This window comes from Mobula birostris, chromosome 28 (assembly GCF_030028105.1).
Source record: "Mobula birostris isolate sMobBir1 chromosome 28, sMobBir1.hap1, whole genome shotgun sequence".
NCBI classification, from domain to species: domain Eukaryota; kingdom Metazoa; phylum Chordata; class Chondrichthyes; order Myliobatiformes; family Myliobatidae; genus Mobula; species Mobula birostris.
The window spans coordinates 10,427,774-10,443,443 of record NC_092397.1 but is presented as its reverse complement, the minus strand read 5'-3'; the positions used below and the strand labels follow the sequence as shown (position 1 = coordinate 10,443,443).

Genomic DNA, 15,670 nt, shown 5'->3' with positions numbered 1-15,670 from the left:
TGGGATTAAATCGGGGGATTGCTGGGTGGCATGGCTCGAAGGGTTCAATGAAGCACTGATATGGAATAAAATGTACATAACTACATAAATACCAGCGTGTATTTACAATGTAACTTACTTACTGTCCATTACCCTGCTGGCGTTTGGGGCAGCGATGAGGGTCCTCCGTCTCTGGCGGTGTTCAGGTCATGTCATGTCCTGTCAGTGGCTTCCTCACGGTTTTCACTACCGTCAGTCACGCAAGTCCCATGTGGAGGTTCAGGAACGCCGTCGCACTCAGATGTAGAAGGATTCTTCATTGCTGTTTCTGTAACAAGTTTGTTTGACCTCAGCCAGCATAGCTGTCCGGGTTACTGAGGCATGCGAGCCTCCAAACCCTAGGACAAGGTTGTGGTCCCCTTGGGGGATTTACAATATAGATAGCATTATAAAAACTGGTTTAAAGTGCCTACAGTACAGTGACTGAGGTAACAGAGGGGAGTGGGGAGGGGCTAACTAGAATGATTGATCAGATAAACTGCCTGGAGGAAGAAACTTTTAAGATGGCATGAAGCTTATGTTTTAATAGCCCTATAGAGCTTTCCGGCAGGGCGGGTAGTGTCCTTATTAACGATTCACTATAGATTTCCTATTCCATGAGGGGATGCTGCACCAAACCAAACAGTAATGGCTGATGAGACAATGCTGTCTATGATGGCAGTGTAGAATTGTACCCACAACAAATGGTCTCACTTTAAAGACTCCTTATCTCGCTATTTCATGTTCTTGTTCTTTATTTACGTGAAACCCCTTTTTACCGGGTGCCTCGAGAGACGAAGTTCATTAGCCCCTTGTTAACAACCATCGGACTCAGCGTGAGAAAACCACCTTTCTCAAACTCCGTAGATCCAGGATCGGTATGACCTGGGTCCCACCAAAACCGGGAAGTTGGGATGACTCGACCACCCGGACCTCGATCTGTGCAAATACTGGCCCCATGCAATTAGCCGTCAGCAAGAAATAACAGATTGTACACTGTATACGGTTATACAGGAAGTATATTTACAAATTTCAGCTTTATCAAACGATTAGTAGGAAAAAGAAAATAAAAAAATAAAAATTATAATTAACCCAGTCCAAATGTGCACATAAAGATGGAGCTCATCTTGAAGTTGTCTTTAACTCATGCACTGGACCCATGGTCTACGTGAAAGCCCACATCACGTTCCAAATGTCACCCAAAATCCATCTCGTACAAACGGGCTCTCCCGTGGGAGTATCGGTCCTTCCTCTGTGAAGCCATTCATCTGCACCAAGCACCCTGTGCAGCAGGAACGGCAACCTCAGCCATCTTCTCTCCTGTCTTCTCCCAGCTCCCGCCAAAAAGACCTCGACCCACACTGTCCATCACAAAAACCTCTCCGCCCCAGAACCTTCTCCCAATTCTGCCATCCTGACTGGCTGACACCACATTCCTAAGTTGAATGACATAGCCCCTTATCTGAAGCTCAAACCCAAAACATGCTAAAAGCAGAACAGACTTGTGGCAGGTGGTGCAGAAAGGGAATCTGAGTCCAAATGTTTGCCTAACGGTAAGTCGCACTTTTGGCGGATGGAGCAGTGGTGCTTGACGGAGTGCCTCCCCCCAATTTACGACGGGTCTCACCAATATAGAGGAGGCCGCAGCGGGAGCACCAGACACGAAGGACAATCCCAGCAGATTCACAAGTGAAGTGCTGCCTCATCTGGAAGGTCTGAATGGAGGTGAGGGAGGAGGTGAATGGGCAGTCAGTGCCTGGAGGGAGATATATCTTTCATGTCACAAACACTTGCGTAGTAAAACACTAGTTATCTACAAGTCGCTACCAATTTTGTTTTCCAATAATTTTTTTCTCTGCTTCCTGTTGCAGGATGAATTGGCTCAAGTCTGTGGGAAGCCCAATGTCTCGAATTGACAGAGCCCATTTCTCCAATGAGAGAGCTATCTCCAAACTGGATTTTAACAATTTCTCGACAAAGTACTAAACCTGGTGCCCGGATTGCAAACGCCACTGCTCATGTCATTTAGCTGGGAGGAGGGTTGTGAATATGAGTGATCCCAGACTGGAGGGGAATGGTTTCTTTCCGTTGTGTTAATGCCTAATTTTCACATCAACGCTAAGCCTCCCCGCTTTCCGATGTTGACAGTAAACACTGTGCCATATATCGATGACCTCATGCTTCCCTGCTGGGTTTCTGTTTTGTGGTACTATTGATCCTTAGGAGGGTGCCCCAAATATTGTGAGGGAAGTGGTTGAGTGGTGATTTGTCCCTAGTCTCCAGGAAAATCTGGCAACATTTTCCTCTGTTCTTGTGCTACTTCCCAAAGTTTTTCTTTTATTGCACTGTAGCTCAAAGTAATCTTCATCCTGGAGCATGTGACTTAAACTGCCTTATAGCAGCGAAAGGAGAATCAAACGAGCATCAAACTCGACTTGAGTAACCACACAACCATATTCCATCTGAAGACCCACCAATAGGCAATCTCCTAGAAGAACGTCATACTCAACTTACTTATTTCCTAGCCATTACACAGCTGACGTTTAAGACAGTCGTGAAGGTCCTCCATCTCTGTCTGTCCACACCGTCGCACTCAGATGTAGAAAGATTCTTCATTGCTGTTTCCATAGCAATTACTTTTTTTTTGACCAGTCAGGGTTGTTAGCCCTGAGCTGAACCCTCACAAACCTGGAGAACTGGCAGTCCACTCTTAGTCCGGCCTTTACCCTTCGAACTGTTTTGCATGGGTGACCCTACCAAAAGCCAAAGCAGAAAGCCCTGATTCCAGCCAAAACTGCTCTCCCGGGTCACTAAGGCATGCAAGCCTCCAAACCCTATGATAAGGTAATGGTCCTCTTGGGGGCGACTTGAGTGACCGCACACCATATTCCGCTTGAAGACCCACCAACAGACAACCTCTTAGAACATCGTACTTGACCTGAGTAACCACACAACCATATTTTCTTTTTGCTTTTACAACGTTGCACCACTGTCCTTTTGATGAATGACCTATAGTGGCCAACAGAACAAGCCAGGTTGTCCTGAGCTGGATTGTGCTATTGGATAGACGTGTCTTGGGGTTTGGTCAACATTATTAATGTAAGATATTGATATTGGAACAGCATGGCATGTTCAAGAAAGAACTCTCTCCTTGGAGTTACTTTGCTCAAAGTGCATTTGCTTAGACTGCATTAAACCGGAACAGTAACCCTAATTGTGAGACTTGTGCGAAGTTTATACATGAGTCTGCTGAAAGGGTAGAAGAGATGGAGGCTATTGAACAACCTCCTGGAAAAAAAAGAAAATTTTAGTAAGTAAGATAGGTCGCGATGTGGATGATGAAGTAGGTTTTCAAACCTTGCAGAGAGATTTAGGCTAGTTAGAAGAGTGGGCTGAAAGATGGCAGATGGAGTTTAATGCTGAAAAATGTAAGGTGCTACATTTTGGTAGGACTAATCAAAATAGGACATACATGGTAAATGGTAGGGCATTGAAGAATGCTGTAGAACAGAGGGATCTAGGAATAATGGTGCATAGTTCCCTGAAAGTGGAATCTCATGTGGATAGGGTGGTGAAGAAAGCTTTTGGTATGCTGGCCTTTATTAATCAGAGCATTGAGCATAGGAGTTGGGATGTAATGTTGAAATTGTATAGGGCATCTGGAATGAGCTGCCAGACAAGGTGGTAAATGTGGGTTCTTTTTTAACATTTAAGAATAAATTGGACAGATACATGGATGGGAGGTGTATGGAGGGATATGGTCCGTGTGCAGGTCAGTGGGACTAGGCAGAAAATGGTTCGGCACAGCCAAGAAGGGCCAAAAGGCCTGTTTCTGTGCTGTAGTTTTTCTATGGTTTCTATGGCATTGGTAAGGCCAAATTTGGAGTATTGTGTACAGTTCTGGTCACCGAATTATAGGAAAGATGTCAATAAAATTGAGAGAATACAGAGGAGGTTTACTAAAATATTGCCTGGGTTTCATCTCCTAAGTTACAGAGAACGGTTGAACAAGTTAGGTCTTTATTCTTTGGAGCGTAGAAGGTTGAGGGAGGACTTGATAGAGGTATTTAAAATTATGAGGGGGTTTGATAGAGTTGACGTGGAGAGGCTTTTTCCATTGAGAGTGGGGAAGATTCAAACAAGAGGACATGAGTTGAGAGTTAAAGGACAAAAGTTTAGGGGTAACATGAGGCGGAACTTCTTTACTCAGAGAGTGGTAGCTGTGTGGAACAAGCTTCCAGCAGAAGTGGTTGAGGCAGGTTCGATGTTGTCATTTAGAGTTAAATTGGATAGATATATGGACAGGAAAGGAATGGAGGGTTATGGGCTGAGTGCAGGTCGGTGGGACTAGGTGAGAGTAAGAGTTCAGCATGGACTAGAAGGGCCGAGATGGCCTGTTTCCGTGCTGTAATTGTTATATGGTTATATGGTTAAGTAGTGGAGCACAGGCAAATAGCCATTGTCCAAACTATCTGAGCATTGATTGGGGTGGGGCACCACAGCTGAAGAAAAGATATATGGATCTGTTGTTTGTGGACACACAAAGAATGCACCCGTCTGAATTCTTTCATAAGATTAGTGAATGATTGCTGGTTGCTCCCTGAGCTGAGTGACTGACTGGACCACAAGGTGGTTGAGAATCAACTGTACAGCTGAGGGCCCATGCACCTTTATACTGGTAGGTTAACTGGCAACCACAAATACCCCTGCAGTTCAGCAAGCAGCATACAAAAATAAATAGTTGTTCAAAGTTCAAACCAGATTTATTATCAAAGTATACCATAACAACCCTGGGATTCATTTTCCTATGGGCATACTCAGCCAACCTATAGAATAGTAACTGTAAACGGGATCAGTGAAAGATCAACCAGAGTGCAAAAGACAACAAACTGTGCAAATGCAAATATAAATAAATAGCAATAAATAATGAGAACATGAGAAAAAGAGTCCTTAAAGTGAGATCATTGATTATAGGAACATTTCAATGACGGGGCAAGTGAGCGTAGTTATCCCCTTTTGTTCAAGAGCCTGGTGGTTGATGGGTGGTAACTGTTCCTGAACCTGGTAGTGCGAGTCCTGAGGCTCTTGTACCTTCTACCTGATGACAGCAGTGAGAAGAGAGCATGGCCCATAGAACGCCACAGCTTAGAGGCTCTGTTGACCGTTCATCAGTGGAACTAGGTTAGGAAACTCACTACGAAACTCTTCATTAATCAAAGTTTGCACTTTATTGTCTCAGCACAAACAACAATGTAACTATGTTGACCATGGACCAACAACCTAAAACATGAATTCCACTGTTCTGTCTGTACCTGTACTCACTTAGACCAAGGGTCCCCAAATTTTTTTGCACTGCGGACCGGTTTAACATTGACAATATTCTTGCGGACTGGCCGACCCGGGGGGGGGAGGGTGGGGGGTGGATAGGGTTGCCAACAGACAAGAGTAGCAGTGAAATACGTTGTTTACCCTGAGAAAGACTACAATGACCATGAAGCCTTGCACGGGCACCAGTGCACGTGTGTGAATGTGCCGATTTTTTCCCCACAAATCGTTTTTGGCAATTCTGTTTGGGGGGTGGGGGGGAGAGAGTGTTAATCACGACCGGAATATAGGTGATAAGTGGCTAATACACCCAATTTCCTTTCTAAAAGGGTTTATCTAAAGAATTTAATAATAAACACACAGCACATATTTTCCTCACATGAATATAGTGATAAGTCAATTATCAGGGGAGGACAGGGGAGCTTGAGGTAAGTGTTGAACTACCTTCCAGTAGAAGTGGTAGAGGCAGGTTCGATATTATCATTTAACAAAAAATTGGATAGGTATATGGAGAGGAAAGGAATGGAAGGTTATGGGCTGAGTGCAGGTCGGTGGGATTAGGTGAGACCAAGCATTCGGCACGGACTAGAAGGGCCGAGATGGCCTGTTTCCGTACTGTAATTGTTATATGGTTATATAAGTCACTTATAAGTCAATAGCATCATAACATTTTAAGTAACGTTTGGATATTAAACACACAGCACATATTTTCCCCGTATGAACATATAAAATCATTGCAATACACCAATATCACTGAATCAGTGGGAGCCCTGGGCTTGTTTTCCTGCAACAGCACGGTCCTATTGAGGGGTGATGGGAGACAGCGATACTCGAAGGGGGTTCCTTATGTCCAGTTTATTCCGCAATTTAGTTTTCATTGCATTCATTGCAGAGATATGTTGGAAATGGAAGCAACATTCTCAGTGCTTTCGTGGCTACCTCAGGATATTTCGCCTTGGCTTTGATCCAGAATGCTGGCAGAGATGTTATGTCAGACATACTTTTCAGCCCGCCGTCATTTGCAAGCTCGAGGAGTCGATCTCCTTCCCCGCTGACATGGATGACGCCCAGGTGACGGCCTCGCGTGCGTTCAATCTCAACAGTGCATGACAGTGAATGAGGAAAGGTGTAGTTGACTCATATCGCCAAATCATATTGTTCCCTCGCGGCCCGGTAGCACATGCTTTGCAGCCCAGTACCGGTCCGCGGCCCGGTGGTTGGAGACCGCTGACTTAGACCATTTTCATTAGGTTCAATAGGTACATTTAATGTCAGAGGAATGTATACAATATACATCCTGAAATTCCTTTTCTTTGCAAACATCCACAAAAACAGAGGAGTGCCCCAGAAAATAAATGACAGTTAAATGTCAGAAACCCAAAGCGCCCCCCCCACCTCCCCCCACCCACGCATAAGGAGCAGCAAGGCAACAACTGCCTCTCCCTCCCCCACCAGCAAAAAAAAGCATCTGCACCCTCCACCAAACATTCAAGCATGCAGCAAAGCATCAATATAGACACGGACTTACAGTACCCTAAAGACTACTCGTTCACCCGGTATTTGACATACCACAGGCTCTCTCTCTCCCTATTGAGGGAAAAAGGGATGTCTCCATTTCACAGCATATCAAAACAACTCGCTGACTTATGATGCTAAATGTCTGTTGCGTCCCATTCCTGCGAAGAACCGAAGTCTGAGAACCTCGAAAAGGAAAGAAAAGATGTCAAAGATAGAAATAGAGCTGTTTCCAAAGATGCGAGCAAAGGAGTCGCTGTTTAAAGCCACCTTACTTTGTAAATTTCCCCAATTTATAACAGTGAAACAGAGGATCCCTGTTGGCCACGCGATCGATCCTTTCTCTCAGTGCCTGGGATGGGGTGAGGGGACGCTTGAATTTGCGATGTTGTTCAGTCGTTAAGTCAATTCCAACCCATAGTCTATGCCTTTCTTCCACACAGATACTGCCACTGCCCAGGTTGGGACCCAGCTGGGTTTGAACTCATGACTTTCCGCCTTGAAGTTCAGTGCTGGTGCCACTACACCACCAACCAGTAGCCAATAGCGCACTGGAACTGTCTGCTTTTATATCCATTCCTTATCAATTCAAAAGTCGCGTTCCAGTGTCATTGGATAAATATCGCCTGATTTTCCTTACCACCTTCATATCGGCTCTGGTCCGGGGACACGACCAACATTGTTCTATGGTTTCTGACCCCACAGCCTCGTGCCTTTGTTCCTTTAAACTCTGTCTGGCTCAAACCGGTCAGGGTAGGTGACCCAGACACTGAGTTGCACAAAATTAAAGATTGCATCTCTAGTAGATCTGCCATTTTACATAGTACACAGCTACTCGAGGTTTAGCAGGTCATTGCCCGAAGCTCCTTGTGTCCACGTTCAATTGCTCTGATTAGATTATCCCAGAGCAAGAACCAGTTCAGAGTCCACAAAATGGGGGGGGGGGGGGGGGGAGGAAATGCAGAAAAGGAGGGTCTCACAAAATGGCTGTCTCCATCTCGTTCAAGCAGGTGGCAAGAACAAAGAAAATTGGTTTGTCTACCTCCACTGTCCATGACCCAATCATGCTCAACATCTTCTTCCATATTTTCGATTCACCATGGCCAACAGCTCAGTTACTAATAACTGAGCCACTACACTACTATAAGGTGAATTAAACCCAGGGTCTTCTAATGCACCTGTTTCAGCACCACAGTATGTTGTTTTTACACCTCCTGGGCCACAAGGACCACACTGGTCTAACTTTAAAGTTGGGAGAACATTATAACGAGCTGAGCAATGGCGGCAGGGTGGGCGTGCCGGAATCCGTGCTGGGTAGGGGGCTGGCCCATGCAGGCCGACCCTCGCTTCGATCCTGCTCTCCAGTGTTCGCTCCCTGGAAGACAAGTTGGATTGCTCTTGTCTGCAGCTGACCCAGGGCGAGATGAGGAACTGCTGCGTGCTTGTTCTTGTAGAAACGTGGCTCCAGGGCAAGGGGTGAGCGACTTCAAGTTCCTGGGTATCAATATCTCGGAGGATCTACCCTGGACCCAACATACTAAGGCAACTACAAAGAAGGCACGACTGCAGCTATATTTAATTAGGAGTTTCAGGAGAGTTAGTGTGTCACCAAAACCACTTGCAAATTTCTACAGAGCATTCTAACTGACTGCATCACTGTCTGTTATGGGTGGGGGCTACTGCACAGGATTGTAGTAAGCTTCAGAGAGTTGTAAAATTAGTCAGCTCCATCATGGGCACTAGCCTCCGTAGTATCCAAGACGTCTTCAAGGAGTGATGCCTCAAAAAGGCAGCGTCCATCATTAAGGACTCACATCACCCAGGACATGCCCTGTTCTTGTTGTTACCATCGGGGGGAGGTACAGGAGCCTGAAGGCACACACTCAACGATTCAGGAACAGCTTCTTCCCCTCTGCCATCTGATTTCTGAAAGGACACTGAACCCATGAACACTACCTTACTACTATTTTATTTCTGTTTTGTCACTACTGATTTTAACTTTAAGGCATCCGTTAGTCTTGCAAGACCATGGATCTGCGCCAGGAAAGTCTTCACTCTCCAGGGTGCAGGCCTGGGCAAGGTTGTATGGAAGACCGGCAGTTGCCCATGTTGCAAGTCTCCCCTTTCCATGCCACCAATGTTGTTGAAGGGAAGGGCACTAGGGCCGATACAGCTTGGCACCAGTGTCGTCGCAGAGCACTGTGTGATTAAGTGCCTTGCTCAAGGACACATCATGTTCCCTCGGCTGGGGCTGGAACTCACGACCTTCAGGTAGCTAGTCCAATGCCTTAACCACTTGGCCACGTGCCCCCATATATTATTTTAACTTAACTGTTTAATATACATATATATATATAAAATAACTGTAATTCAGGTTTTTTCTATATTTATCATATGTTGCATTGTACTGCTGCCGCAAAGTAAGCAAATTTCATGACATATGCCGGTGATATTAAATCCGATTCTGATTCTTACTTTCCTGGTCTAGAAATCCATTCCATGTTTTCATACCTCCTTGTGCAGAAGGGATCCAATGGGGCGGTATTTCGCAGTTTACTCTGACCAGATTTAACCTGAGCTCCCTTGAACTACTTGTGTGGCAAATTTAAGCTGCTGCTCAGTAACTCTTCTGTCGTCCACTGCTGAAGGAAGGCGGGCTGCCTGTTCTCTCAGCTCACATCTCCAAATATAGCCTCCCTTCTTCATTCAGTGGTTCCAATTTGATAACAGAGTATACAAACTGAAATCCTGATCCTCCCAAAGAATGAATGACAGAAAACGTTAAGACCCCAAAGCTTCCTACCTCCCCACCCTCACCCACAGGCTGCAGCAAAAGCATAAACCCTCCCCCCCCCGCCGCTCCCCCCATTTAGAAACATAGAAAACCTACAGCACAATACAGGCCCTTCAGCCCACAATGCTGTGCCGAACCTGTACTTACTTTAAAAACTACCTAGGGTTACCCATAGTCCTCCATCTTTCTAAGCTCCATGTACCTATCCAGGAGTCTCTTAAAAGACCCTATCGTATCCGCCTCCACCACCGTTGCCGGCAGCCCATTCCACACGCTCACCACTCTCTGCGTAAAAAACTTACCCCGACATCTCCTCTGTACCTACTTCAAACCACCTTAAAACTATGCCCTCTCGTGTTAACCATTTCAGCCCTAGGGAAAAGCCTCTGACTATCCACACGATCAATGCCTCTCATCATCCTATACACCTCTATCAGGTCACCTCTCATCCTCCGTCACTCCAAGGAGAAAAGGCCAAATTCACTCAACCTATTCTCATAAGGCATGCTCCCCAATCCAGGCAACATCCTTGTAAATCTCCTCTGCACCCTTTGCATGGTTTCCACATCCTTCCCGTAGTGAGGCGACCAGAATTGAGCACAGTACTCCTAGTTGGGCCTGACCAGGGTCCTATATAGCTGCAACATTACCTCCCTCCTGTACCTAGAGTGGCCACTGAGTGGATGTTCGTGGTTTTCTGCTGCTGTAGCCCATCCACTTCAAGGCTCAACATGTTGTGCATTCAGAGATGCCCTTCTGCACACCACTGTTGTGACGGGTGGTTATTTGAGTTACTGTCAGCTTCCTGTCAGTTTGAACCAGTCTGGCCATTCTCCTCTGACCTCTCTGTCATTAACAAGGTGTTTTCACCCACAGAACTGTCGCTCACTGGATGTTTTTTTTTTGTTTTTCCCTGTAAACTCTAGAGACCGCTGTGCGTGAAAATCCCAGGAGATCAGCAGTTTCTGAGATCCTCAAACCACCCCGTCTGGCACCAACAATCATTCCATGGTCAAAGTCACTTAGATCACATTTCTTCCCCCATTCTGATGTTTGATCTGAACAACAACTGAATCTCTTGACCGTGTTGGCATGCTTTTATGCAATGAGTTGCTGCCACGTGATTGGTTGATTAGATATTTGCTTTGTACTTAATAAATTGGCCACTGAATGTATACTGTATACATTGTTCAGTAAAGTGTCCAGTAATTACAATGCAACTGCTTCCGAATTTTTCTGGAAGCCTCTTTGTTTTATATAGCTGTAAAAATAATGTGTATTTAGAGGTTAATTGTTATCACTGGAATGCTGTTATCTCTGGTCTGAGGAAGAAATGACCACAATTTCTTTTTTTTATCTGTCCTTTGTTCTCTTGGCTCTCTTCGCTCGTGGTCCGTTTTTGTAACACTTAACTCTTGACGTCCGTAGAAACTTTGGATTTCAAAGGTGTCAGGATCCTGCAGTTGCTGGAAATCGGAGCAACGCACACAAAACGCTGGAGGAACTCAGCAGGCCAGGCAGCATCTACGGAAAAGAGTAAACTGTCGACGTTTTGGTCCGAGTCCCATCAACAGGACTGGAAAAGAATGGGGAAGAGGTCAGAAGAAGAAGGTGGGGGGGGAGGGGGAGGAAGAAGTACAAGGTGGCAGGTGATAGGTGAAACTGGGAGAGGGGGAGGTGGGGGGTTAAGTAAGGAGCTGGGCACAGGCTGACATGTCAGAATGGGAATGGGAAGTAGAATTGAAATTGTTGGCCATCAAGAAATCCTACGAAACATGGGATTTCCCGGTGGCCACCCATTTCACTTCTAGTTCCCATTCCCATTCCAACATGTCAGTCCACGGCCTTCTCTACTGCCACGATGAAGCCACACTCAGGTTGGAGGAACAACACCTTATAATCTGTCTGGGTAGCCTCCAACCTGATGGCATGAACATCGACTTCTCAAACTTCTGGTAATTCCCCCCACCCTTCACCAATCCCCATCCCCATTTCTCTCTCTCACCTTATCTCCTTACCTGTCCATCGCCTCCCTCTGGTGCTCCTCCCCCTTCTATGGTCCTTTGTCCTCTCCGATCAGACTCCCCCTTCTCCAGCCCTGTATCTCTTTCACCAATCGACTTCCCAGCTCTTTACTTCACCTCCTCCCCCTCTCCTGGTTTCTCCTCTCACCTGCCACTCTTTTCTTCTTCCTCCCCGCCCCTCACTTTCTGACTCTGACTTCTCCCTACCTATCCCGTCCTGATGGAGGGTCTCGGTCCGAAACGTCGACTGTTTAGTCCCGTCCATGCGTGCCGCCTTACGGTTCCTTCAGGTTGTTATAGCCAGGGGTGGAATGATCTCTCACTTACTAACCTACTACCTGTTAGGCCGCTGGTGTTTACGGCGACACCTGCATCTCTGGCGGGGTTCAGGGCTTCCCTTATCGTGTCAGTAGCTCGGTCTTCACTACCATCAGTCATGGAAGTCCCGGGTGGAGACTCAGGAATACCGTCACACTCAGATGGAGAAGGATTCCTCATCGCTGTTTCCATAACGGTTTTGTTTGACCAGTCGGGGTTGGTAGCTGAACCCCCAAACCTGGAGGAATAGTGGACCACACTTAGTCACACACACACTCACACACACACTCTCACTCAGACACACACACACACACACACACACACACACACACACACACACACACACACACTCACACATACACACACACTCACACAGATACACACACTCACACACACACTCACAGACACACACACACACACGCACACACACACACATACTCACACATACACACACACACTCACTCAGACACACACACAGACACACACACATACACACTCACACACACTCTCACTCACACACACACACACATACACACACTCAGACACACACACTCACACAGACACACACACGTGCACACACACTCACACAAACACACACAGACACACACATACACACACACTCACACAAACACACACAGACACACACATACACACACACTCACACAAACACACACATACACACACACACACACACACACACACACAGGCGCACACACACACGCACACAATCACCGGCATATGACATGAACTTTGTTGTCTTTACAGCAGCAGTACAATACAGTACATAATAATAGAGAAAAAACTGTGATTTCCAGTGGATATATATTAAATAGTTTAATAAGGAGCGCAAAAATTGAAATTTTGAAGAAGTAGTGAGGTGGTGTTCATGGGTTCAATGTCCATTCAGAAGTCGGACGGCAGAGGGGAAGAAACCGTTCCTGGATCGTTGAGTGTGTGCCTTCAGGCTCCTGTACCTCCTTCCTGATGGTAGCAATGAGAAGAGGGCATGTCCTGGGTGATGGGGGTCCTTAATGATGGACGCTGCCTTTTTGAGGCACCGCTCCTTGAAGATGTCCTGGACACTACGGAGGCTGGTGCCCATGATGGAGCTGACTGAGTTCACAACTCCCTGCAGCTTATTTCGGTCCTGTGCAGTAACCCTCCCCCCCCACCACATCACACCACCCCTCCATTCCAGATGGTGATGCAGCCAGTCAGAATGCTCTCCACGGTCCATCTGTAGAAATTTGTGAGTGTTTTTGGAGACATATCAACCCGCCTCGACACAGAGAGCACCGAAGGTCAGGATCAGACCTGGGTTATCAGGTCAGGTCCCGTATACGGTGAGAAGCCGCTCACCTGGACGACAAGATAACAGCAAGAGACGAGATGGGCTGAATGCCCTGTTTCTGTGCCAGTGTACATTATGTGGTGAGTGGCTTTGAAGGCTACAGCAGGGCAAACCATGGCAGAGGGCTAAAAGGTGCCACACTGGTGGGGCAAAGGGGCGACAGGTTAAACATGGGCAGAAGCAAGTCACGGAATGCTGACTGCACGGATCTTTCCAAAACAAAGGTGTATGGAAAACACGGAGTGGACTCTAGAGCAAGGAGGGCAAACCTTGGGACCCTTTCTGTTCCAATCCCCTCCATTACATTCACAACCGCATGCTCTAATCTTAAAAACAGATAGAAATGGTTAAATTCCCCATTCTGGCTCCCCTCTTTCCCCTTCTGTTCTCCTCAACCACCTATCACCCCCACCGCTGGTGCCCCTCCTCCTTCCCTTTCTACCATGGTCCGCTTTCCTCTCCCATCAGATTCCCCCCTTCTCCAGCCCTTTATCTCTTTCACCGATAAACTTCCCAGCTCTTTCATTCCTCTCCTCCCCACTCCCGGTTCCACCTATCACCTGCCACCTTGTACATCTTCCTCCCCTCCCTTCTTGCACTGACTTCTCATCTCTTTCCCCAGTCCTGCCAAAGGTCTGGGCCCGAAACGTTGCCTGTTTACTCTTTTCCACAGATGCTGACTGGCCTTCTGAGTTCCTCCAGTATTGTGTGTGTGTGTGTGTGTGTGTGTGTGTGTGTGTGTGTTGCTCTGGATTTCCAGCCTCCGCAGAGCTTCCTGTGTTCATGGTAAATTCCTTGGCAGCTTCTTGAAGGAGAGCAATGGAGGGCTTTTATAAAGTTTGCGCATCGGCCTGGAGAGACTTAAGTGTTCATTAAAACTGACTTGGCTATTTATTTTCTGCATTTAATTGGAACAGAGATGGCCAAGTGGAGATCTAATTGATGTGTGTAAGTTTATGAGGGACCTGTACACGGTGAAAGGCTTATTCCCTTTGTCAGAAAGCTAAATGGATTTAGGTTATGGATGGAACAAAATACTAGAAACACAGAAAACCTATAGCACAATACAGGCCCTTCGGCCCATAAAACTGTGCTGAACATGTCCTTACCTTAGAAATTTCCTATGGTTACCTATAGCCCCCTATTTTTCTAAGCTCCATGTACCTTTCCAGGAGTCTCTTAAAAGACCCTATCGTATCCACCTCCACCACCGTTGCCGGCAGCCCATTCCACGCACTCACCACTCTCTGCGTAAAAAACTTACTCCTGACATCTCCTCTGTACCTACTTCCAAGCATCTTAAAACTGTGCCCTCTCATGCTAGCCATCTCAGCCCTGGGAAAAAGCCTCTGACTATCTACACGATCAATACCTCTCATCATCTTATACACCTCTATCAGGTCACCTCTCATCCTCTGACGCTCCAAGGAGAAAAGGCTGAGTTCACTCAACCTATTCTCATCAGGCATGCTCCCCAATATTAACTTATATTCCTGTTGCTGTCTGAGGAGTTTGCGCTTTCCTCCTGTGACCGCGTAGGTTTCCTCCGGTTGCTCTGGTTTCCTCCCACAGTCCAACGACGTAGGGGTTCATGGGGTTGATTGATCACATGGGTGTAATTGGACATCGCGGGCTTGTTGAACCAGGAGGGGATATTACTGTGCTGTCCTTCTTCTTTTGCCCGCAACGCCACGGGCGTTTCGGGCAGCAATGAAGGTCCTAACCATCTCTGGCGGCGTTCGCGGCTTCCTTCATCATGTCAATAGCTTCCTCTCGGTTTTCTCTACGGTCAGTCACGGCAGACTTGGGAATACCGTCGCACTCAGACGTAGAAGGATTCTCCATTGCCGCTTCCGTAACAGTTCTGTTTGACCAGTCAGGGTTGTTGGCCCTGAACCTGGAGGGCCGGTGGACCACTCTTAGTGTGACCTCTGCCCTCTGACCTGTTTGGCAAGGCCCTGACCCCAGCCAACACAGCTCTCCCGGTCACTGAGGCACGCAAGCCTCCAAACCCAGTGACAAAGTTATGGTCATCTTGGAGGGTTACTGTAAGTCAAAGTCAATAAAGCTGAAATTTAATCTGTTGGATTGGGGAAGGCTACGATCGGAGGACTCTGATAACTAAAATCATAGTCAACATGCTCGAGGGTGGGGAATAGCCAAGCTCTCCTGTAGTGTAAACAGGACAGATGCTGGCAATCCAGAGCAACACACACAGAACGCTGGAGGAACTCAGCAGGCCGGGCAGCATCTGTGGAGAGGAATAAGGAGTCGATGTTTCGGCAGGACTGGGGAGGAAGGGGGCAGCAGCCAGACAAAGCAGGT

The 15,670-nt window shown here is 46.9% G+C and overlaps 1 protein-coding gene across 1 annotated transcript in view; it reads left to right on the top strand.

Annotated features, from left to right (window-relative positions):
• The window catches only part of LOC140188827 (acylphosphatase-2-like), a 74,428-nt gene extending 69,455 nt beyond the window's left edge, over positions 1-4,973 (top strand). The window contains exon 4 of the mRNA XM_072245478.1: positions 1,890-4,973. Within this exon, the coding sequence (XP_072101579.1) occupies positions 1,890-2,004 (115 nt within the window). The 3' untranslated portion in view covers positions 2,005-4,973. The remainder of the gene's footprint in view (positions 1-1,889) is intronic.
• Positions 4,974-15,670: the final 10,697 nt, after the last annotated feature.